At 41.5% G+C, this 24851-nt stretch overlaps 2 protein-coding genes across 8 annotated transcripts in view; one reads left to right on the forward strand and one right to left on the reverse strand.

Annotated features, from left to right (window-relative positions):
• The window catches only part of NRG4 (neuregulin 4), a 51700-nt gene that overhangs the window by 10708 nt on the left and 16141 nt on the right, over positions 1–24851 (reverse strand). For 3 of the 7 annotated variants that reach the window (XR_001992001.3, XM_018923258.3, XM_050978393.1), the window contains exons 2-5: positions 11674–11847; positions 10712–10766; positions 10556–10633; positions 6683–6776 (exon numbers count right to left, since the gene is read on the reverse strand). Coding sequence is in view for 6 of the 7 variants with exons in the window: in XM_018923258.3 (XP_018778803.1) it covers positions 6683–6776; positions 10556–10633; positions 10712–10721 (182 nt within the window). In the remaining variant the exon portion in view is untranslated. Of the gene's footprint in view, positions 1–6682; positions 6777–10555; positions 10634–10711; positions 10767–11673; positions 11848–15897; positions 16033–24851 lie in introns of those variants that run through there. The other 4 variants (XM_018923259.3, XM_018923262.3, XM_018923260.3 and 1 more) reach the window with 4 other exon arrangements.
• Positions 16279–24851, forward strand: part of TMEM266 (transmembrane protein 266) — an 83286-nt gene continuing 74713 nt past the window's right edge. The window contains exon 1 of the mRNA XM_030228327.2: positions 16279–16423. The gene's annotated coding sequence lies outside the window, so the exon portion shown is untranslated. The remainder of the gene's footprint in view (positions 16424–24851) is intronic.

The raw sequence follows: 24851 nt of genomic DNA on the forward strand, positions 1-24851 counted from the left end.
CATAAGCAATTTCAGGCTCCAGCTGAGAAAAATGGGCTAAACTCTGCAACATACTTGAAGTTCTCAACTGCCATTGGCAGCTGCAAGGTATAATTTCAGATGAGGGGTAAGAAGGTGGAGGGGGGAGGAACTGCCAGCAAAGAAGAATGTTTAGCATATATAACTAAGACCAAAGGATTCCTGTGAGTTTTCTGACATGATGCCTGGTGTGACTCCTACCACACTTTCTGTAGGTTATGGACCAGTATTTCAGTACTGCTGGCCTAAACCACTGCACAGTTACTACCCTTTTACTTTAATTCTTTGTCTTTGGAAATATAATAGAAGATTTAGACACTAAAAAAAGACATCTAATTATCAGCATATATTAGAGCAATGCAACTGATCAAACAGACAGCATTTACTAAGGACAATCTGAGGCTTTTCAAAGTCATGATGTTTCACTGCTGGGAGAAGCAAGAAGACTGCTCTGATTGCTTGAGATAATGTTCAAGATATTTATTCTAAATGTAGTGGCTTTTCAGTGGCCTATTTCTGAAATACTGTAGAATACTTTAAGAATAGAAGTGTAGTTTGAGTGGGGCATTGTTCTCTAGCAAGTGAGAGAGAAATGCTTTGGAGAGCTGAATAGAGTAACAGAAAGAAAATGGAATATGAAATTCACAGGAGTATTCTAGAATAGCAATGAAAACTGGAGAATAATGCAAGGCTAAAATGATACAGGAAGAAAAAAATAGGTTTTGGCATCAAATTAAGGCTCATGGAAAAGTTCTAAAGAATGAGTGTAAAGGGAGTAAGTCAGTAGCCTAAAGAGCAGAATATAGCAGGAGGAAGACAAGACAGTCAAAGCTGCAGAGAGCTGCCCAGAGGATCAGGTAAAGGGGAAGGGTTACTAAACTGTTGTGATGCAGGAGTGAGTTGGTGTGAACAGTGCATGGGAGCTGTGTGCATGGTCTGCAAAGACAGCAGGAAAAGAATTGGCAATGTGTTGACAGCACAGCAAAAGGGTCACGGAGATCGTAGCACTTCCTACAAAACAGAAAACAGAACCAGATGCTTAAGGTAGTCACAAGTCTGTAAGAGGGAAAAGAGCTTGAAGGCCCAAGATGGTAAGGGGAAAACTACAGTGATATGAATCCAAGGTTATAGCAAAAATAAAAAGGCCTATACTAAAGAAGCACATGCCAAACTTAAGACATCATGGATGCTGAACCTTTTAATTCTGCATGGTTGTAACAAAAACAAATTGTAGAAATATTACTAGCTGGTTTGACAGTATCTGTTTAACTGTGAGCAATGCATAGGGATTACAAAACCACCCATTCACTTTCTCTAGGCTGGCCTGTTGACACACTTGCTGAAAATGATTCTGTGCTATCTAGAAAATGCTGTCATATAACCTAAAAATTATGTAGGTTTTCATAGAAACAGGAAAATTAAGATTAGGTGTCTTTGGGCTACATTTTAATAATAAAATTATAGCTAATGTGACCAGTTACGGCATTTCTGAAATTCCAGATGTTCAAATATTGGTTTGAACAAGCTTTTATGAAGTCACCTTTCCTGATGTACAAATAGGTAAAAGCCTATGTTAAAGATAGAAGCAACTGATGCTTTAAGACAACCAGGAAAGGTTTCTTCTGTGAGTCCTTTGCTAAAACAGGTGAGAAAGAAACTAAGCAGACTTCAGGAATTAGCAGTGGCATTCTCTCAGAAGACCTGCTTATCCTGTTGCACTAGCAAAGTTCCAAACATCTAAGTGGAGTTACATATGCAGTGACAGCAAGCAAGACAGAAACAGTCTCTATGAAGCACATGGGCTGTGACCATAGCCCAGAACCATGGTGTCTGTGCAGCCTCTCCTAGAGGCACTCAGTCTAACCACACACATCCCAAAAGCCAGGGGCAGCTCCGTTTATCCTATTCTTAATGGATGCCCAAAGCAGCACACCAGTTAAGAGCAGCTGTTGTCGTGGCAGGCACTGGTGCACCTGCACCTGAATGAGTTGGGCAAACCCCAGAGGAGCCTGGTGCAGGCTGCAGCAAGGAGGAGCTGCACTCACCGTGTTCCCTGGCCAGGTGTTGCAGTTGCACATCACCTGCAGGCTGTTAACCTGCTGCTGCTGCACCTGCCCAGTGCTGCCTTTAACCAGCCCTGCTATGCAGTATTCCAGAGTTGATTTTTAAAATGGAAAAAAGATCTTTCCCTCTCTAAGAAAACTGAATTTCTCACTCAGAGTTGAAAGACAGCAGACTTCAATGTTTGAGGAAAATCTGTGACTAAAACCTCCCATTTTCAGCTGGCATCCAGATTTCTGCTCTCCTAGACAGCTGCACACACATGCACACACACCCACACCTCTTGTCAGATGGGATGAGCCAGCCTTTACTGTTGTATACAAATGTCCTATAGGAGCTCCAGACAAAACACCAGCATATGGAAAGAAATCCAGAGAATCTTTCAGCACAGGGACAGGATCAATGCAAGGTGGAAGAAAATAAGATGGATAAGATGCCAGGAGATAACCAGCAAGTGTGCAATTAAATTGATCCTTTACAATCTGATTAGTAACTAAAACATAACAGCCTTGCAGTAACATGGGCATCACTGCTGTCTCCTTTCAGATGCTGCTTCTTGGACAGTGCAACGATCCTATGGCACTGGGATTTAGTGAGAAGGGGAAGTTTCTGTCTTTGCCAGACTCTAAGGTGGGCATCATAAGGAGGTATCTGATAGACTGTAAAAGTAGAAAGTAGAATTTGAGTCAAATACGCAGATTCTCACTGCTTTGCATTATACTATCAGGGTGTTGACTTTACTTTTCATTTAGTCTTCCTTTCATCAGGAAAATTTTTGATACTTCTTGGTATAAATATTTCCATGTAAATACAAAGCCCTGAGCAGAAAAAGACAAGAAATTATTTGCTCGTCAATGCAATTCAGATTACATGGCTGATAACTTCAAAATCAACATAATCTTCAGTCTGTAGCAGACTCCTAAAAGTTGTCCTAATACATACAGACTAAGAACATCTAGTAAGTATGAAAAAGAATTTAGAGCCAAAGTGAATAAGCAATGGCAAAGTTAATTGGACACCTAAGCAACTTTTTAAAAAGTTTTACATCTAGAGAAGTTTCAAAACTGTTACTCTCTATACATAGAGAGTAAAAGAAAATGCTCCTGCTGGAGAGGAGTTGAAAGAATGGGTTATTCTTCTCTAAAAGAATGGCTTATTCACCCCTCCCTTAGCTATGTGTTTATATGAGAAGGTTTCCCTATCTGGCAGTTATATTAATTTGGATTGCTAATAGTTTTCAAACACATAAGAGACTGTTGTGTTCTATATCTTATGTCCCACTAAAAAGAAATCCTAATTACTGATCTAATTAGCTATACTTTTGGTGTGTATTCCAACTTTCATTACTACCTTTCAAGCCAAAAGCAGAACTGAAAAATACTGACTGGTCAGTTTGTTTTCAAAAGAGCCTGAGGTACACTGAAGTGTATTTCTGGAGGCAGAGAAAGAAGAAAAGCCCAGACGACTGGGAAGCCCTTCCCTGGCAACTTGTAGGGTGCATGTTCAGAAGGCTGAAAGCACAGTGAGTGACTTGTGGGGATGTCTGAAGGGGAATGAAGGGCCCATGGCTGAGAGCCAGGCAAGGAGGAAGCATACAGAAAGTGGTAGAAGGAATTGGCATGGGATTTACTCGATTACTGTAGGAAAGGTGGAGGAGAGATTCCATTAGGATGGAAGCAAAAGACGGGAAAAAGGAAGAGATATCCCAGAAGATAAACAGGCATTTCAGGGAGGAGATTTGCAAGGTCTGCCTGTATCTCTTGCAGTACTTAGCCCTGGGCAGAGCAGGATCCCTGTCCCAAAATGAGAGCGTTCACTGTTAATTTCTGTGTGCACTGCCCTCTGAAGCAGAACTCTGTGTGTGTTGTCTTATAGCATCTGTAATTTGCTTGCAATACAGAAAGAATGCTCTCAGAAATCTGCCAAGTGTAAGAAAAAAAATGGGCGTACCAGAGCTTCCCCTCCGAAACCAAAATCTTCACTTAATTCTGCAGTGCATTAATTAGTGATTATGGGACAGCTGTGCATCAGGGGCTGAGGCAAGCAGCTTTCTGCCTTGTGTTTTATGATGCGCCTGAGGCAGCTGCTTTTCCATCCTCCTCCGTCCTGCTGCCTGTGTATTTAGTTCATTTGAGTGTTCCTGGGTTTGAAGCTCATCTGGTTTATGGTGACAGGTGTGCCTTTTACTGCTGAGAACATGAACTCCTTGTTGGGAAGCAGTGAGGGAAGATGGCAGCTGAGCAACCTCATGTTTTAACACATGTCAGCTGTATTTAAAATCTGCTACTGTTGCACAGGGAGGGGGGACAATTAATGTTCAACAGATATTAAATCTCTGCCTTGTATATATCTATTTGTGACTGATAAAAAACCCTGAAATTCCAAAGGTAAACAGCAGCTCTTCATTTTTAGCATGCTACAAAACACATATTTCTAAAGAATGATGCATTTGTCTTAGTCACATGGTGAAATTACTTCCAATGATGTTGCACAGGGTAATCTGGACTAGCCCTGCTGAGCACAACCCGTTTGTGTGGCCAAGTACCATGTCAAGGTAAATGTGCTTTAAGGTATTTTTACACTTTGCTAGTCTGTTCTTTCTCCATCTCCTCCCTTTAATTAACAATCATTCAGCCCTTGACTCTAAAAGTGCTTTGAGTTTCCTTTCAGTAGGACATGATCATTTGAGAGCACTGGGGAGCTTTGGGTGGGATTTGGCAGAAACCCTCATCAAAGAACCTGCGCAAGTGCGCAATGATGCCAGTCATGAAGTTCCAAAGCACCAAATATTTTCTGAATTCTGCTGAATAGTGATGCATTTTTTCTCTTGTTTCTATTCACATCACTGCTGATTACTAAGATATCTGTGTGTAAACAAAACCTTTCTCATCTATAATTAGCCTTCTCTGACTGATTAAGGAACATGCTTAGAATGAGGATGTGCTTAAATAGAATGCTGCTATTTAAACCCATCTAACTTCATAATCAACCACTAGATACAGAAAAAAAATAGTTGATAACTTAAATGCAATAAGATTGCCTGAGTATAACAAAAATGCTCTTAAGATGTTACTTTTCTGCTTCAGCAGATTATAAAATCCTATAGTACCTGAATTCAAAATTATTTCATTTGGAGCTGTTAAGGTGGAAATTATCTATGCTGACTGGTTTGTGCTCCTGAAGAATGAATTTTTCTGAGTATTTGTTACTTCATATTTATAGTTATTGCACTGAATACATATTCCTTCTTACACAGTCCAGCAGTAGTTGAGAGAGTGCTTTGAAATTGTGTAACAGCTGCTCTTCAGTTTAACCATTCATTTTTTGTTTATGTACAATAATACAGGATTCCTTCTAGGAAAAAAAATACGTATTTCAAATGTTTTACTTTTTTTGTGTAGCATTCATTTTATATTGCATAAGCTTGCAAGGTTTAGCACATAGAATAAATCATCACACAGCACTTCAGAGCTTTAATCTCACTTCTGGATCTGATTCATTGTGACACTGAACAATGACAGTGATATGCTGTGGATATTTTTTAATGAGCATTTACCACAAAATTGCCTCTTTTCTCCCTGTCTAAGTAAATGAGTTTTTGTGCTTGAGTTTAAGTATTTAGATTGAACTGTCCCAAACAAAAGAAAGTAATATTTTAATCAGGCATCTTCTTCAACTGTTTTATCCAGTTATCATTAATTATAGCTCAAGACACAAGAGGGAACAAAAGTTGCGGTGGAATAAAAAAGATAATATCCTTAAGTGTATCTAATATTTGTCTGAATGCCTATTTTTTTGTTAAGCAAGCCCATTAAATCAACCATAATTTATTTTGATGAATAACTCAGAATTAGTAAATGCAGGACTGTGAAAAGTGATGGTTTTATTTAGCATCCTATGTCTTGTTAAACCAGAGAATAAAAAGATAGGGCAGTATTTATGCAGGAAATGTATCCACATGCAAAACCAGGAAGTGCTTCTTTTCCAGTTTGCTCCCTGGGCTTCAGAGGGAAGAATGGTTCTGTTATGGAGTGTTGTAAGCAGGATCTCTATTTGCTGCCTTGATGTTTCTTTAGCAAGTAGTCTCTGGCTGTCACTATAAAGCTGCTCTTTTCAGCATGATTCAAAGAACACAGTAAGTCTTGAATAACATTCTTTTTTTTCCACTTTAAAAGATTATATTATTTTTTGTGTCTCTGCATTTTGATCGGGTCAGGCCATTTTATGTTATAAAAATTTTTGCAATATAATTAACTTGTAAGAAAAACTGTACTTTGCCTTTCTGAATGCCTTTCCCACAGTCTATATTCCATGAGGCAAAGGGTATTTTGTTCTTTCTGTATTGTAATAAGGAAATATGGCTCTATTTATAGATATAATCCTGAATGCATACATAACTGAATTCTGTTCCACCTGCCAAGCAAGTATATACATTTATTTTTCTCATATCACCATGTCTCTGTAAACTAGGTAGGTAATAGGTAATTGGAATATTCTTTTAGATAATGCTTTAGAAGTGACTCCTTAAAGAAGGAGAATGGAGAAATAGTCTTTCGACAGCTATTGTCCAATACTTAGACACACAAACTTCAGTTTCACTGACCTGCAGAATGGACTGGATACAGCAGGAATCATATAACAAATCCCTCCATTTAGACAAAAAGATCCATAACTGGTGCCACAGAGTTCTTCATGATCTTAAAAATAAGACCAAAAGAAACACTGAGAAAAATAGACTTCAAACCAAAAAAAACCACAGAAATAAACTACCACATAAACGAAACCAGCCCATGAGCAAAAGAGGAATAGGTCTTACCTTCCAGGCCAGCAACACAGAGCACTGTTTTGCTGAACAGTTTCATGTAACAATATAGAGAAAAGATCACAGATTTATCACCATATCAGATGTGACACAGATAAACTGGATGAATAAATCACTTTCTCTTGCAGGGAGAAATTCTCCATTACTTCTTTTGCCTTTCATAAGCACCCACCACAGTGAGTGCAGTGGCTTCACCTAAGTGAAGTCCGGTTTCTCCTGTCCCAGTGGCACAAACCACCTTTAGCTGAACTGGCTCCTGCAGTAGAGTCAGTCAGTCCAGAGGCAGCCAGTGCCAGGTGAGGGCCAGGACATTGTGAGACTGCTCTGGGCTGCTCCAAAGCTGAAATGCAGCACACTGGGTCACCCTGGGCTTCCCTACCCTGGCTCCAGTGCCCAAACCAGGGCACAGCCTGTGAGCACTCACCTGTGCACAGGACTGCTGGCTACATGATCATTTCCACAGATCTCAAAAAGGCTTTTTCCTAACTCAGTAGGCTTCTTAGATGAATTCTTAATGTGTTAAACATAACTAGGCATTCTGATAATACCCCAAATGCAGGACACTAATGTTGGCACTTGTAGCAGCACTTGTCCATTTTGTGCTTAAAAAGCACATCTAACTGCACCACTTCACTCTTCCTGAAAGCAGTCTAAATTTGGAAGTTGGACTGAATATATTTATGACACATTTAATACATCAGTAACTCATTTCATATATAGGCATCTAATATTTTTATATATTTCTTCCATCTTATGAAACCACAGTATCTCAGTCAAAACAAAAATAGACCAGTCTTTGACATCACAGGGGTGATAGTCATGTGTTGCCTCACAGTTTAGGTGTTCTTGCTGTTATTTCTCTCAGAAGTTCTGAAAACCAGAATTCTGCTGTGTCACTATTTATGTACGGAAGACATGTACTATATATAACATAGAGTTAAGAGGAATCAAGATTTTAGTTTTCTTATTTGTCCTTCAAGAAAAAGAGTTAGGGTTCCCCTTTATTCCTGCACAAAAATAAAAGTAAGAAGTGTGGCTGTAAGACATTCTAGCCTAGAGAGACCTTCTACAAATTCTTATCTAAAATAAGCCAGGCTTTTCTAAGAGTGGCAGAAATGCTCAGCTACTTCTACCTCTGTGCAAAAAATCATTGTGCATCCTGTTATCCTCTAGGCCAGCTCTACCAATCCTACTCTCCCTCCTTTTCCTACATGCTTTCCTTTCCATGACAGCATATTGATGCAGAAGTGTGAGTCCTTACGTTATTTTAAGATGAAGACAGTTATACCCCAGGGCCCAAGAGGAATGCAGTTTCATGCTCCTGTTACTGAAGTGCCAGCATCCAAATGGTAACTGGACCTTCTTGCCTGTGTGTAGACAAATTAGGAAGCTGGAGGAGGGGAGAAGAAAGGCTGGAAAGATCGTTCATGTTTGACCTTGTTGCACAGAAATGTGTGTTCTGTCCTACCTTGTTAGAAGTTAAATGGAAATTTATTTTAACTCTGAATCTTTCTCTGCTTGTCTGATGGCAATTCCCTTACTGCAAGTTCACAATTAAAAGACTTTCAAACTATTTTGTATAGGTAACTGTACAATTGCAACAGGAATAAAATGGGAATGGGAGAAAACAAGGAGGTTTTTAAACAAGAACTACACCTTAGTTGATTTTCAGTCCAGTCAAACATAACAGTGGAGCTCCTGTGAGACTGTACTTCAGTTGAAGGCTACATCCTTCCTTAAATGAAGAGAGGGCACTGAACACATCAACAGTGTACCAGAATATCTATACAATTTGAAGAATCAAGTGAGAAAAACAAAACTCCCAACTCTGACCTGCTCTCAACTCCGTTAAGTGTCTGAGGGAGTTAACTGTTGAAATTCTAGCAGAGGGGAAAGGAAGATGATAGAAGGTAGGTCCTGCAGAAAAATCCTTTTGAACAGCTCACAGAGAGGTTTCAAAGGAAACCTCATGAGAATTAATGAGAATTTGTTAGCCTCCTTAAAACCCTGCCTCGCTGGCTCTATTTCTTCATCTTTACGCAGAAATGGACCTGCCTCTCACTGGCACAGGGGCAGAGCACTGAAGAATGCTGAATGCCTCGAGTCATTCATGCCTTGGAACATCTGGGAGAATGAACACTGTTAAGGTGTGATCTTTGTATCAAGGACCAGCTCTGCAGCCCAACCAGACATTTCTGTTCTGGCAAAATACCTCAGGCACTTTCTCTTAGGTCTATTAGAAAAAAGTGAGAGAGGTGGAGAGAGAGAACAAAAAGTGCCTAGGAAGCCTTTGAAACCTTTTTGATTGTAATTACAGACAATTTTTCTATAGGCTGTTCCTTTCTAGAAATAGACTTTTCCTCCAGTACTAAGGGGAAAATGGTAACCTTAATTTTAGCAGTAATGAGAAACTTGAAGAAACATTTATGTCCCCCTGGATCAGGTATCCCTTTTTGCCATCCAGTTGTGCTTTTCATTAATTCTGTTTTGTGTTTTAATACTTTGCTACTGATTAGCAAAACTATCTGAGTAACACAGTATAAGGTAGATGTTGGAACTATGAAGGACAATCAAGGAAATACAGGAAGCTTTAACACCAGCAAAAAATATTACTAACAAATTGTAATTTGCTACAGTACAAAAATAGGTATTACTGTACTCCACACCTATGATACTGAAATGCAGTAGCTTGCTGCAAATTTCAAAGTTACAGGTTCTGTATTTGTAGACAGGAGAGTGTGAAAGCACCAGTTTATCTCTTTAAATCAACAGTCAGCCATGCATAAGAGTGTACTGGAGAATCAGAGGGGGTTCAATACAAGCCAAAACCCAATTACATTAGCATTGGTGAATGTGTTATGATTTTTCATGAGGTAAGTCAATACATTATATTAATCTAAAAATGCAAATTGTATGCTTTGAAAGTCAAATGTATACTGCAGTCAGACTCCATAATGAAGATAGAAAAGTTTAACAAGTCAAGAGATGATGGGCAATTAAAAAAATACAAAAGATTTAGCTTTAAAATTAATAGAAATCTATCAATGTATGTTGTACATAACATATAGGTATGTATTTTGATACCACCTTCTATGTGAGAGATTTAAGAGAAGTAGGGCACAAAAGTTTCTTCTTTAAAAAAAATGGATTTTGGTGGAAGAAGTGAAGAGGAATAAAATGAGGTTGTTCTTTCTAATGCTAGACCGAATACTTAAAACTGAGGTAATAATAGCCTCTAAATACATTATTCTTAATTATTCCTTTTGAGGACGTGCAGGTGTCCTGGTTTTAGCTGGGATGGAGTTAATTTTCTTCCTAGTAGCTGGTACAGGACTGTGTCCCTAAACTGCCTCGTCTGTTTGTTTTTAAACGTTTGTAACCTGACTGTCCTGACTTTAAAAAAGAACCAAATCCAGGCTCAATACCATCTTAACCCCAAAGAGCCAGCCAGCCTTGATAATCCACATGTAAGCACAGCTGTCTTGCCTAGTCCAGAGGCTGAAATACTAGACTGCCAGAGAGAGAGAGGAGTGGGAAATGCTGGCAGAAGGTAAGACGGGACTGATGCATGCTCACTGGTGAGCAGCTTTGTGCTGCACACTAACCAATCCCACACTGAACCATTAGGATTGATCAAAGCAAACATCTCCTTACAGGATCTGTACCACTGGCTGGCAAACTCCAGTGAGGGATGGCATCTCTGCAGAGCAGTTGTGACAGTCCCAGTGGCAGCTATCAAAATCAATGCCATTGCAGTGAGGTCTAATGACAGAGATGTGTGTATCCAAGGGAAGACTTGGCAGAAGTTACCTGTTCGCATATTATTCCCACAACAATTTTTGTTCTTGGTCAGAGGCAGCAGCACCTAAAGACAAACATGTAAATTAAGCATATAACTTTTGAACCTGGTGTCTTTTCCCCCTGAAGAAACAGCTACTGGAATGCAACTTTCAGTGTTTCTGCTAAGACATCTGTTGCACTCTGACAGCAATGTAAGTTCCATTAATTCACAGTTCATGGCAAACATTCAAGTCTGCTGTTGAGTTCAGTGAATCCCTGAAGGCAAAATAAAACTAAATTCAGACTAAAGCATGTTTAAACAATGAATACTTTTTAAAAACTGCCATGCTTATTCAGAATTGTAATACCTGATGCATTTAGGCAGTCTGATTGATTCTGACTAGCTCATTAGATTGATACTTGCACCTTGAAAGACAGTGCACACAACTGAACCACTCCTCAGACTGCTAATTAGTCAGGTAAGATCTTGGTGGTAGAACTCTTCATTCCCACAAACAAGAACTTTCTAATTTGTCATTTCTTGGAGTCAATATGTGTTTCACTTGAGTGTTCCTCATGTCTGGATGTCAGGTGAAATTAGTAATATAAGCTGTGAATTTATCAGAATTTGTACAATGATTTTTTTGCTAAAAGAATCTTATTCTATAGACATGCCAACTCTCTAACCATCTATCCTAGCTATATTCTGTTTTCTTGTTATACAGCCAAGGTTTACTGTACCAAATAGGTTACTGAACAAGTCTAACATAATAGATAATTTTCTTATGTTTGCTCTTTCTTTCTTCAGAGTGTATGCAAAGTAAATACTTAAGCAAACTATCCTATAATGGAAGAAAGTTTTTTTTTTAACCATTAAATGATCAAATAAAATAAACTATTGGCTTTATGACAAATAGTTGCCTATACTGCAGCTTTAACTAACAGCTTTCTGCAGAGGCCCATTTCAAAAGGTATAACACATTTGTACTTACTTTATAAGTAGTTGGTTCTGGTTTTCATGGGACCTCACGTGGCTTCTCTAGCTTTTTAACTGTCCTGTCCATGCAAGACAATCTGAGCTGGCAGCTCCCTGTGACACTGGGCTGTAACAGCAAGGTCCCCACCCAAAGGTGTCCTCGTGAGCTGGCTCCCAGCTCCACTTTGCTCTGTGTACAGAAGCAAGAACAATTAACACAGCATGAGGCACTTCAGAACCCAAATCTTTTCAAAAGAAATAAATCATCCAGGACATTCGTTTTTCTAGCAGTCAAGATCTGGATTCTAGATGTGCTGTTCAAAAGGTTTCCAGTTTACACACAGTGCAGTGGGGTGAGGTTACAGCAAAGACAAACACGTGTACAGGGGCCAAGGACAGAACAGGTAACACCCCTTGTGCTCACAGGATTACTTGCATATTTTTCTAGGGTTACCAGTACTAGAGTTTATGGCTGAATCCAAAATACTCACAAAATGTAGTTCATATAAATTGTATCATACATGTATTTTACACTGGCATCAAAAATCTGACTTAAATTTGTGTTTTATTGGAGCAAATAGTCTAGCAAATAGTTCATTTAGTTTCCCTTTTCACAGAAAGCTCCAAAAAACTGTACAATATCCAAGAACTCTCATAAAATATAAACAGGATATATAACCTAAATTTCATTACTAGCTCCTCTACTAGATTTAATTAGGATATGAATCCTTGAATTGACAAAACAGCTTCAGTTTTGCTACTGCAAAAAGGGGATCTCACATCTCCTCTCTTTCATCTTACTGTCAGAATGTACCTCAGTATCTCTGGGGCGGCTCCTGGTCTAAGTTTAACTTTTTCAGAAGATGCTTAAATGAAATGATCTGGCAGAAAATCCTTTAGGGGAAGCTGGTGGTTTTCTACTGCATCAGTGTGTTAAATGGATGTGCTATGCAACTCATCAGCTCTTGGGACTAGGACTAATTGTTCCATGTAAGACAAACTGTTTACAAGCTGAGTGTAGAAAGCAAGACAGCTTGAGGAAGGCTGTGGGACAACGAATCATTTCTTTTCAAACTCTGTTACCTGTGTATTCAAGGAAATAGGAGCTGACAAAGGGAGGGAGTGAAAATACTTCCCCACCAATGTGAAAGCATAACTTTATTTTTTAAGTTCTGATAATAAGTATCCCAATATGGGTCTAAAGATGGTTTTTCAAAGAGGTGTTGCTGACAGCATTCATAGCTTTGACTTTTTTAAGACTGAAAAGTACATAATTAGGTAATCATGTATTTAGATGTTTTTCTCTGAGGTGTTGCACTCTGAACAGAAGTTCAAGTATGTATCAGTGTTCTAAAAAGAATTAACTGGACTCCGTATCTCATTAGATAGTAAGATATTTAAAGAAAAGAAAGCACTACAGCAGAAATTGTTGCTAAATTTGATTGTAACTCAGGTCTGAGCGTGCATTGAGTTCATACTAGAAACACAAAGATCATCTGTGCACCTTTCTTGCACTTTCCAAACTGAGTCTTCCTCTAGATGCAGATATAGCCTATGCCCACAGAAGCTAAAAATCCAATTGTATGAATGCTCAAATGTTTATCATCCATTTATCTTGGGAGTTTTTTGTATATCCAGTTAAGAGAATTTAATCTGAAATTTAAAATATAGCCTGTTTTGCTCTGTGCCTGCTTGTTGAAAAATCTTACCAGTTCTACCCTTTTCCCCTCATCTTTGCCATCTAAACTGATGCTAAGAAGAGTAATGCATTGTTTGAAATGCTTATACATCACCTGTGTATACTGAGATATATTGGAACAAGTCTTGAACTCGTTAGATTTGTCTTTAAATGAACCTGTGTGCTTTACTCCCCATCTATTTAAATCAGAATCTGTATTGCCTCTTGGTTTTGTGTACTTCTACTGGCTAGCTGGCCTAAGCATCCACAGTACCTGGAAGTCTTAATGAGCTCTGGCAGATAAAAAGCAAGCACTGAATAATGATTTGGGCTTTGGTTTATGGATCTTTGCTATCCAAACATTCTTAAAATTAATCTCTATATAAACGCTCCCCCAAATTAAAGAAGATCATTTTAGTCATGTGGCTATTTCAAATACACATTGTTTGTACATTCAGATTAAGTTGCACCTTACAGCTGTCTTTGAGAATGGGATTTTACTGCATTATGTATTCTTTCTAAAAATCAAAAAAGGTAAAATCTCATTCTGCCCCAATATTGAGCTCAAATATTTGGTCATGAAAACAATGAAGGGGAAAAATATTTAAAAACTGCTTATTATGCTGATTAAATATAAATTTCTTTCTGAGATGTCCTTGATACTTGTCAAGCAGTCAGTAGTCCACACCTCATACTTTCTCCAAGAGCCAGGAACTGTCCTGAAGTCCTGTTAAAAGGAGTCTGTTATTCTCACCTAGCTTTAACTTCTCATACCTTCGGTGGCTGAAGCTCATAACTGATCTGAGCACAGAAAAGCATCAGGCATCAGAAAAAATCCATCAAACTGCCTGAAACTGATGCCTTGTGAAGGCTGGCCTAGGCCAGAGGCTAGATGCAGTTAAAGGGCTTTACTAAAAGACCTCAACAGATCCACCTTGAGCAGTACAAAAGCCCAGCCAGGGCTACACCCAAGATGAACCAAAATGGGCAACTGGTCATGAGGTCTCTCACTTTTATAAGTTCTGCTCCATTTGCATATTGGGGTGGTTGTCCTTGGCTCCAGCCTAGAGAAGGAATTGTTTTGTCTAGCTGCTCTGTGAGGAGAGCTCACTATCCCTCGGTATCAAGCTCAGAACTACACACTAAAGCAGAACAGAATCTGAAAAGTATAAAAGCTAAAACCTAGGGCATCAAAACAAATGAGGATCACTATAAGGAAGAATTCCAGGTGAGATCTTATAACAAATTTGTGTAAGAACAATGTTTTACTCAAATTTATACACTGGAAGTTTCTTTTAGGATGGGATAACCACAATATAAGGAAATTCTGACAAAAGAAGGGAAGCTAAAGCAGATGACAAATAGCTCACAAATCTCAGCATGCTTTGGTTGATAGGGTAATTTTTTTGGAAACAGTTCTTCAAAATTCTTTCCATTGCAGTTTTCTGAAATTATGGCAAATGGCTGAGTCCTCTTATCTTAAAAATCCCTACAGCAAAAATTTAGGTTTACATTTTAATTTTTATCCACTAAAATATGTCTAGGATTAATTATGCAGTAAAACAAGAGGTAAAGCTCTCATCAAGGTGTTCAGATTGAAATTTGAGACATTACAGTGAATTTCAGGGAAAACTTTCCTTTGCCAAAATTTCCTAAGCTGCTTGCAAACAACTGCAAATTTCCATCTAAAATCCCGGTTCTATTGTATGAGATATTAGTCTAGACATTGGCAAATCCACAAAGCTGAGGCTTCTGTCCAGTGCAATTACTGTAGTCATACCTCAGATTTGTAATTTTGAGACAGAGCTTCCAGTTTCAAGCTTGTGTGTGCTTACATGAGGGGAATCATTAAATCTTACAAGACCCTTGCATTCCATCACTATCAGTCCTGGAGAACAACCCCCCACTATTCTGTCATTCTGAGTGCTTGCTGATTGCTTCTGTGGCACTTTTGCTTCCAAGTTTCATCCCTAACTCTTGTAAGAAATCAAATGAAATGAATACAACTTAAACTTTGTCTCCGCATGGTTAATTTCTGTTCATACCTCAGTGGCAGATGTAGTGTCCCTCATCATGTCAGCTCCCAAATGTCAATGATCTCGGATCCAGTAATCAGAACTCAAAAATCCATATTCCCGGCTAACGTACGAGGAGACAGTTCAGCACATGGTGACACAATAAAATAGACCAGTGCCATTATTTATTATTTAAATAATCTTGAATTACTAGGAATGTATGCTGTAAGAGTTTAGATATTTACTTTACATGGCAGTCATCAGGAATCAAGTGTACCTAATCTGCACAATAACGATTTTGATTTTTTGAGATTCATCCGGCACTAAGGGCTGGCTGGTGCTAACAGCAGCTGTTCCAAAACACAGGGGAGATAATTGTCAAAACCTGAATTTCAGTCTCTATTACTTAGTCCATTTAAAGCACCTTCAATTAAAGCACTAAAGAAGTTCCTAACCTTGGGGTGTTTCACTCCATTTTCTTTCCTTTTTTTCCCTGTGCATTTAATTTTGTATCGAGTTAATTTGTTCTACTTAAACCAGGGCTTACCACAGCAAACGGGTATTCTAAACTCTGCTGGTGTAATCTTTCTCAGACATGCACAGGACAATCTGCTGAATCAAGGTAATCCCTAATCCGCATGCTGTAATCCTGCAGCTGCTCGCTCGGGCGCCGTTATGCAATCCCGGCCTCGGGGCCCGGGGCACAGCGCGGCGAGCGGCGCCGCCTCAGGGCCGGCCAGGGCCGGGGGCGGCGCGGGGGTCGCGGCGCTGCCGCGGGGGGCGGGGCCGGGGGCGCCGCTCGCTCCGGGCTCGTAGTACTCCAGCGCGCGCCGCCCGCCGCCGCGATTGGCCCGGCCGCGCCCGCGTGACGCGCGGCGGACGCGCGCGCGCCCCCTCCGCTCCCGCGGACCGACCCGCGCGCCGGCCCCGCGTTTCCAAGGCGACCCGGCAGGAACGGCGGGAGGCGCGCGCGGGATCGCGCGCGGGCGGTCCCCGGGTTCCTCCCCGCGCGGCCGCCGGTCCCGGGCGGGGCGCGCGCCAGGCGCTGGCGGCGCGGGTGCCGCGGGCAGCAGGTACGTGCGGGGAGCCCCGGGGACGGAGGGGCGAGCGGGGAGCCCCGGTCCGCGCCGTGCTCCGGCGCGGGCAGCGGGTCTCGGCCGTGCCCGAGCCGCGGGACCGTACCGCGCTCCGGCGCGGGCAGCGGGGTCCGTGCCGTGCCCCGTCGTGGCCGTGCGCGGCTCGGGGATCCCGGTCCCTCCGCCTCCCGGGGCCGCCGCACGCCCCGCCGTCCCCGGGGTCGGGCTGGGCGGCCCGGCGGGCTCCCCGCGCCGCCGTGGCGGGGGCCGCGCTGGCGGGTGAGCCCCTCCGCGGCGGACAAAGTTTGGCGGCGGGCGCCGCCTCCCGCCAACTTGCCGGCGGTGGGGCCCGGGGCCTGAGGGCGCTGTGCCGCGGGCCGGCCTGCGGCGGGCCCGAGCCCCCTCACGCGGGGTCAGCCGAGCCGCGGCCCGGCCGGGCCGGTGCGGGGGTCGCGCCCGCCTGTGTTGCGGGGCCGCGGCCGCGGTGTCGCAGCCGGAGCGGCGTTCCGGCGGGGCCGGGGGCGCTCCGGGCGCCTCACGCATCGCGGTCCTCCGGCACCGTTCGCCGGCGTGGCCCGCGCGCCTCCGGACGGGCCCGGCCGGACAACTTCGGATGTGCGGATCCCGAATACGAACAGCCCCGGTAATGCCTGAGCGTGAAAGTTGCCTTTGTCGTCTGTGTGTGCAGACCCACCCAACGGTGGTGCCTCAGCAGTGTCTTCACGCCAGAGTACTCTGTATCTGTAAGGTGCTGCATTGCTTATTGGAAACCCCCTGTCCTGGCGTAGCATCATTGCTTGCTCCAGCGAGAAAAGGAGTAGTAGTTTCTTTTCTGGAGTCGAAATACAATTAGAGCGCTCTTTACTAGGGAATTTTCGGTTTGCCTTCCATAAAATGTAATAAACTTAATAGGCCTTTTTTATTAGATTTGTAGAGGTGAAATCTAAATTGTAGGGACTGATGAGCTGTAATGGGACAGCATGTCACAGTAACTTTTCTTAAAAATAGTAGTATGAGAACGTGTACGGTTTCAAAGCTTGTTAGTGTACTGATGTTAGGAAAAGGTTCTGCTAAGTGTGTCCCCAGAATTTCCTGGTTCTTACATGAAGGTTTAAGAGCAAACCGATCTACAAGCTCTGTGTTAGAGCATGCACCTGACCCCAGTGGTAACAGCTGCAGAAGATTGCATGTGTAAAAGAAGTGAAATGTATAATGGTGTAGGGGTATTTACAGCAGGGAATGCAATCAGCAGAGAAGGTTCGTGTGTCAGAGCGCGGGGCACCTCTCAGAGGCACACAGTCAGAAACTGCTGCTCTGCTGTGTGACCCTTAGGAATCCTGCTATTTTTGCAACGCTTATTACTGGAACTTGTACAAAGAGGGGCAAGCAGCCTTTGTACTTTTAACATGCTGTAATAACATTACTAACCAAGTGTGGATTAGGTGAAACAATACTGATAATAATTTTTTGATAGCTCCTGTGAAGATGCTGAGAATTCCTTCAGGACATTTGTAAAAGGGTTATTGCTACCGCAGTCACGTTAGGTGGGGGGTTATAAATTGGTCTGTAAAAAATAGTAGCACATAGGTGCTTTGCAAGGAGATACTGCAATTAGCACTGTGCACCAGGTATCTTGTGTGGTCAAACATGTGTCTGTCTTGTGAGGCAGAAAACTCTGTGCAGAGAAGGGGAGGAATACTTCTCATTTACAGAGGATATAGAATATGAAACCAGTGTGTGCTGCTTCAAACGTGTTATGGTTCCTAAATGCTGGGAAGAGTGTGCCCACAGTCAGTGAGGGGATGGTGTGAGTGAGGAGCCCGTTCCCGAAGCAATGCATGTACTCATCTTACTTGTTCCTCTGTGTTTCTGAACAAAGTGGAGTTTTTGCAGCTCTGTCCTGATGCAAAATTGTTTAGGGCAAGATGCTGTTTTTGCCTGAAGGGTGAAAAGAGGTGGAAGTTGCACACAAATTGAGATGTGGTCATCGGGTAGTAATTATGCTAAAGACAGCAGTGGATAGCAAGGACGTGAAGCAAGAGTACACATCTGCTATTTCAGCGACAAAAATGGAGTAGTAGGTAAGATAAAGATCTGAACTTGGACTGCTTTATGAAAAGGCCGGTAAGAAAATTAAGATGTGAGCTATGTATGCTTGCAGTGTGAGTACAAGAGCAAGCCTGCTACTCAGCTGAAGTATTTTCAGGTCTTGACTGACAGCATAAATGCAGAACATAACAGTGTAGCTGTCTCCCCTCTCACTGTGCCTGTTCCCAAAGGTTAGTTGGATGTAAGTGTGATTACAGTTCAGTTCTGAAGGTACAGCCCTGTACAAGATGCCTACAGCTCATGATGCTTTGCCTCTCTGTTACACCAAGGTGGGTTCGGTGGTGGCTCCCCCAGGCCTGGCTACCTGCAGCTTGCTGTTTGTCTCTGCTGGGCTCTGACTGCGGAGCCCCACGCTGCAGTGATGTTGCAGTACAGATCGCTTTAGCACGGCGGGACAGGACTCACCAAGTCTCCAGCAGGATGGAGTGCATGGTTTCCGTGTTCATGCGTGTGATTAGGTCCACACTGGGAGGAGAAACTCCACTGCCCTGTGAGATCCTGACATGGCTGAAATTTACCTGCATCATCAGTATTTGTTTAAATTAGTTGCATTACCTGGCAATAGCACAAGAATTAATTGAATTGTGTTATGCAGAACAAAACTGCATCTTTTATCAGAGCAGCAAATGGGGTGTTACTTCAGTTCCAGTGGTGCTCAGCTAAACTGCTTCCTGGACAATGGGATTAACTAAGAGAAAAAATACTTTATCCCTGTGAGCACTGCAGAACCAATATTGACATAGGAGACTGAGCTGGAGTCCTTTCTGCTGCATGTGTTAACATCTGAAGTGTCCAATAAATGCCATTTGAAGAATCTACATTGCTAGTTGGTATATGAGAGGAGCACTGAGGTTTGATTCCTCCTTTTTCTCTCCTCTAGAGAGAAATCACTGCTTCTAGAGCGATTCTGTATGCTGCTGAAGGGTATTTGCCACACTCTTGTTAGGTCCAGTAATATGAGGATAAGTCTGGAATCAGTGGTGTTGGAAAATGGGGAGTCTTGGATTTTTGACTTGTAAAAAAATTCTGAACTTTTGGGAGTATTTTTGTAGTAGGTGGATATGAGCATACTTGGTGAAATGCCATTTTCAAGAGAAGAAGAGTAAAAAAATAGTAAAAGGTTGGCTTCTTACTGCTCTGGGGTAGAACTTTGCTGTTGTTCGTTCTTTGGCTCTAGAGGTTTCTGTCCAAGGTGAATTGAAACCTTTTTTTCTCCAAATTTGTAGCTGGTGTGTTGAGGGCAGCAGCAGGGTTACCTCAGTCTGTCATATTTCAGCCCACCCATTTGCTGGGCTTAGGATTTGGTGTGCCCAGTTGATGTATTAGGGTTTAATTCTTAACTTTGTTATAAGGTCCCAGTGGAACCTGTTGCTCCATGTAACCCCATTGAAATCACTGGGCTTTCATGAATAGAGTGAAGTCAGGCCTTGTAAATTCAAGTAGCAGTGGAGGTTTTCTGATGATACTTGTTGATAATGTTTATCAAGTAAGCATTATAAAATGCAACATCGGCCTATTTCTTGGTTTATTCCTCCGTCTCACTTGCATTTTATCATGTTCTAGAGTTCAGTGTTGCTTTGATGTGTTTCAGCCAGAACTTCTTTGGGGCAATTTTTGTATCTTTCCTTGCATCTGTAAAGCACCGTGCGTGCCTATAGCATTACACACAAATGAAACTACCTTTGAAAATGAATGTTCAAACCCATTGGTTGCAGAGTTAGACCTGTAAGTCAGCAAATACCTGCTGTAGGGTTGGGCAGCTACCTATGAGCCACCCTGCTCAGTGAATGAGGCAATGATTTGCAGGAAGAGCAGTGTGTGATCTTCATAGCTGAGAGGAGGATTAATGCAAACGGAGCTGGAGTAATGGGCTGTTCTAAACGTGGTGCCTCTGAATTTTCAGGAGCTTTACTTTCAGCTCAAATAACCTTCCTGCAAATTAGTTTCTAATGTGGAACCTCTTGGTATTGTGGGGCTTAGCCCCTTTTGTGTGTTTGTTTGGTTTGGGTTTTATTTTGTAAAATTACACTATATGGAGGTATAAACTTCCCTTCTTGACTTTAAAAAAATCCCTAAATGGGATTTGAGCCTTCAGTGGTGATTTCTAATTCAGGTAATTGCCTTATTTTGTGAGGTTGTTACTGGATGAATGGGGAAAGGACCTTTGGGTCTGTGCTTTGTGTAGGGGAACAGGTGAAGTCTGACCTGTTTCATCCTCCTTTCTGCTCTGTGTCCTGCCTCTGCTTTTTAGCCTCAGCAGCCTGTCAGTGCTCACAGCTCACTTGCCACTGTTCTGTCAGAGGTACCAGGTGCCCAGCCCTTTGTACAGGGAGTTTGTGTCCATGTGGATTGCCTTTTGAGAGGCCACCTTTTTAAATACTTGATTAAAAAAGCAAGCAGGCATAGGAAAACAGTTCAACTTGAATGGATTGCTGTGAGACAAAGATCATCTCTGCTGTTCCAGGGAACTTCAAAGGCTGCCTGCAGACAAGGCAAGTGTCAGAGCTTCTCAAAAAAGTTGTGAAAGTCTTTGTAGTGGAAAGTGTTATGTGTCTGATATTTAAGTGTGCCTACCAGGTTTTTCCACTAATAGAAAATGAAAATTCGTGCATAAAAATAGCAAAATACAAGTTTTATTGAAGTTAGTGAGACCTTTGGTGTTAAATTATTTTATAATTCCTTCTTCAATGCTTTTGTTCAAGTTTAACAAATAATTTCTTACAGAAAAGAAGTCATTTGGACTACCAGTCAATTTAGCTGATGGTACAAATGTAAAGAAAGCTCTTCTTTGAGTGAACTAAAGAGTTCCTGTCTGTAATAATTAAAGTTAGCAAACATACAGGATGTAAACATGAGGCATGTGGTGTGTCTCAGCAAGCAGTGCATAATTTTTCTCTGTACAAAATAGCTGCCTGCATTTTACAACCCAGAGGTAGTAAATAATTGCATTTTTATCTGGAATGATAAAAGTAGACAGCTTTGAAAGCAGTTTTTAACAGGAAAGGGAGATACGGTCAAAGTTCACGTGTTAATTGCACAAGTGTATTAAAAAAAAGCCAATCTGAACGATATTTCTTGCACATATTTGTTGCTTTTCTTCTGTTACCAGCTGCCACATCCAGAAATCTGAATGCTCTTTTTTTTTTTTCAGTCATAAGAAGAAGGACTTTGGGAGCAGGGGCAGTAGTGTAATTAAATAGATATGTTTAACTTGGAAAGATGTTATTTTTAGAACTAGCTCAAAAGGGCAGGTACTCCTTGGAGACATTCTAATATGGCCAGATTGTCTCCTCCAACTAAAGAGCAGTACAGGATACGGGCAGCATCAAGGTTTACTCTAAAGTTTTTGACGCATGTTATCTCTGGGCCAAAAAAAATAAAATTGAGAGGAGGCTGCAGAATGGGCACAACTTCTGAGCCTCTGGGCCCTTGGTGCTTCATTACAGAGTGAAGGCTCTGTGGGGGGAAGTCCTTGTTCCCTTCCTTTCTCAGGCCCATGTGCTGGTTCTCTTCCCCGTGCTGGTGTCCTGGCTCCTCTCAGGAGTGCAGCCCTGCTGGAGCCCAGGTGAGCTCCCTCCCTCCCACCAGGGCTGTGCTGGGGACAGCAGCTGCTCTGAGCTGCCCTGATCACTGCTCCCTTGAATTTCTGTCCTCAGCTGCCAGGAGCAGGGGAGTTGGTGCTTGCTTCTGGTAGGAAGGGCTGTGTACATGAATTAATGGGCACACTGCAGAGGTATTTTTTTCCCTACTCTCTGTACTTTTTTTGTGGTTCCGTTTGCTCACTTTTCCACCTCTGAGCAAAGGGGAGCATATGGCAGTCTGCTGTCCATCTGGCTGCCACTTACTGTGAAATCATTATGCAGGCAAATTTGGCCCCATCTTGAATTTCCTAGGTAGGAGAAACTGTTACTAGAATGACAGCTGAAGTGTTTATACTGAGCTGTAAATGTGAATTAAGCACAGAATGAACACAAAAGGCTCTTTCTGAATATTATCAATCTCCTACATTAAATAAACCCCAACTTGTGCTATGCTAGTATTTAAAGCCAATAAGGCTGGGATCCTCATTGTGAACAGTAGACTCTTCAAGTACAGATAAAAGACAAGTCCCGTCCCAGAGGATTTGCAGTCTAAATACATTTTAATGAAAATATAGTGAATGGTGATAGGTGCTTAGGAGCCCCTTAGTTATAGAGATAATGCTGTATGTATGTCATGAAAAATTCCTTTGGCATTTTTGCATCCCAGCACAAGCTTGTCACGTAGTGTCTTGAAATGCATAGCAGATGTTAATTCAGGTCTGTGCATTTTGGGTATACCCAGGTATTTCTTGTTTACCTGCATATCAAGGATCAACACTGGTAAAGAGAAGTCTTACTGTCTTTGGGACCATAAGCACATGTACATTTTTGTTATCACATTTCACATTGCAAACACTGAAATAGCAATAACCTAGCTTTCCTCTAGTTATCTAAAGGTGTACCACTGAAAAAAACCAATTAGGTGATGTTTATGCTGTAATATTCTGATACCTTATCTGCAGACAAGAGTGCCTGCGAAAGTAGTTTGTAAATTCAATTTATTTTACACTTAGGAGGGTTAACTACATTTTCTATTGCATAAGTCAAGAGCTTGTTTTTCATGTAGCCACATGGAAAAACCTCTATTTATTTTTAAATTGGAACAGGTGGCTACACAAGTAGAAGGTAAGTCAGAAGAAAGTAACAATCTGAAACAATCTTCCTTGCTGTTTAGATCAGGGATCCTCACTTTTGATTGTTACATGCATATTTATTATATAGTACTACTGCAGTGATTCCACTGTGATATGTGATATGAAAGTGCTTGTGGACTGGAAAGAAGAGTTTTGTCTTTGTGGAGGAGAGTGGCCAGAGTTTCTTCACTGCGTTCTTTAAAGTTTTCATTTTGTTTTGAATAGAAGTGCAGTCAAGTTTTTAAATATTGTAAGTATTGAGATTTTTTGCCTTTTTTTCCTACATGAGTCTACTTAAAGGACTGTAGATAGCTTTCTGAAAAACTTTTGTTCTGTACTGCATTATGCAATGGGAAAAGTTCATTTTAAGTTTCAAAAAAATATTCTGGAGTTTGAGATTTACTTCGAAGGAACTGTTTTTGAGCAGATATTCTCTGCATTAGTATGTCTTCCAAGTATTTTAAAATGAGAATTCAACCCTCAGTACACAGCAGTGAAACTAGACTGACAGTGGGAATTCTGAGTAGCTTTGGGGAGGAGGAAATATTTCATGGCTTCTGTTAGAGGCTGTGGGGGAGAGCTGTGGCCTGTCTGCTGGTGATCCGCAGCCAGCACTGGGGGAGCTGGCTCTGCTCAATCCCTGCTGAGCTGCACCTTGCACTGCCTTGGTGAATGACTTGTGCCCTGCAGAATTGTTTTCCAGATCAAAAGAAGAAGAAATAAAAAAGGAGGGGTAGCACAGAAAAATTCAAAGCTTTTCTTTTAGCCCCAGTTTTTTAGCTCAGAGCACTGGAGAGTATTTCTGAGTAGTAGTTGGGGTGTTTAAATGCATGGTGTCATATGACTTGTACTGAAGTTTTCTGAAATATATTTTATTTCAGAGTTCTTTGTGGGATAAATCTGTGATGAATCTAAATGTTACATGCTGAGTGAGATTCATGGACATCTTCACCAAACTTGTCTCCCTGCTATTATTTTTTAATGTGAAAATGAGACAGAATTCCTTTAGTCGGTTGCTTCTCATGTGATAGAAGTAACTGATAAGGCAGTTTGTCTCTGCTTTAGAAGTCAGAATAGTCACCATAGTGACTCCTGAGTCTGACATTTGAAAAAGAATATATTTAGTTGAAGATTCTAAAGAGTTTTAGTTTAATGATACTGGCCATCTTCCTGCATCTAATTTTCTGCTGTAGAAAAAGAAGTAACTGTTGTGCAGGTAAAAAGCCATGATTCTAGCTAAGGAAGAGACTATAACAGTTGTCTTGAAGTGCTGCTTTTAGGCTGGTACCCAGGCTTCATATCCTGCCAGAAGGTAGGAGTTTTGATGTGTAAATGAAGGTATTCTTTGAAATGCTGGGAAGGCCTGGTGCCAGGCAAAGGGTTCCCTCCAGAGCCCAAGGAATAGGAGCTCAGGGACTGTTACAACCCTTTGAATCTCGAGCAATGGACTGTCCAGTTGTAAGGGTGATGTTTGGTTTATTTTTTAATTACATTCTCTTTTGATTAAAAATGCTCAGCAGCAGCAGCAGCTCCCTTGTGCTTTTCTGAAATTTGGGAGTGATGGAAAGAAACTTGGGAGTTTTTTCCATTAGCAGTTGGATA

Source organism: Serinus canaria, chromosome 10 (assembly GCF_022539315.1).
Source record: "Serinus canaria isolate serCan28SL12 chromosome 10, serCan2020, whole genome shotgun sequence".
NCBI lineage: Eukaryota > Metazoa > Chordata > Aves > Passeriformes > Fringillidae > Serinus > Serinus canaria.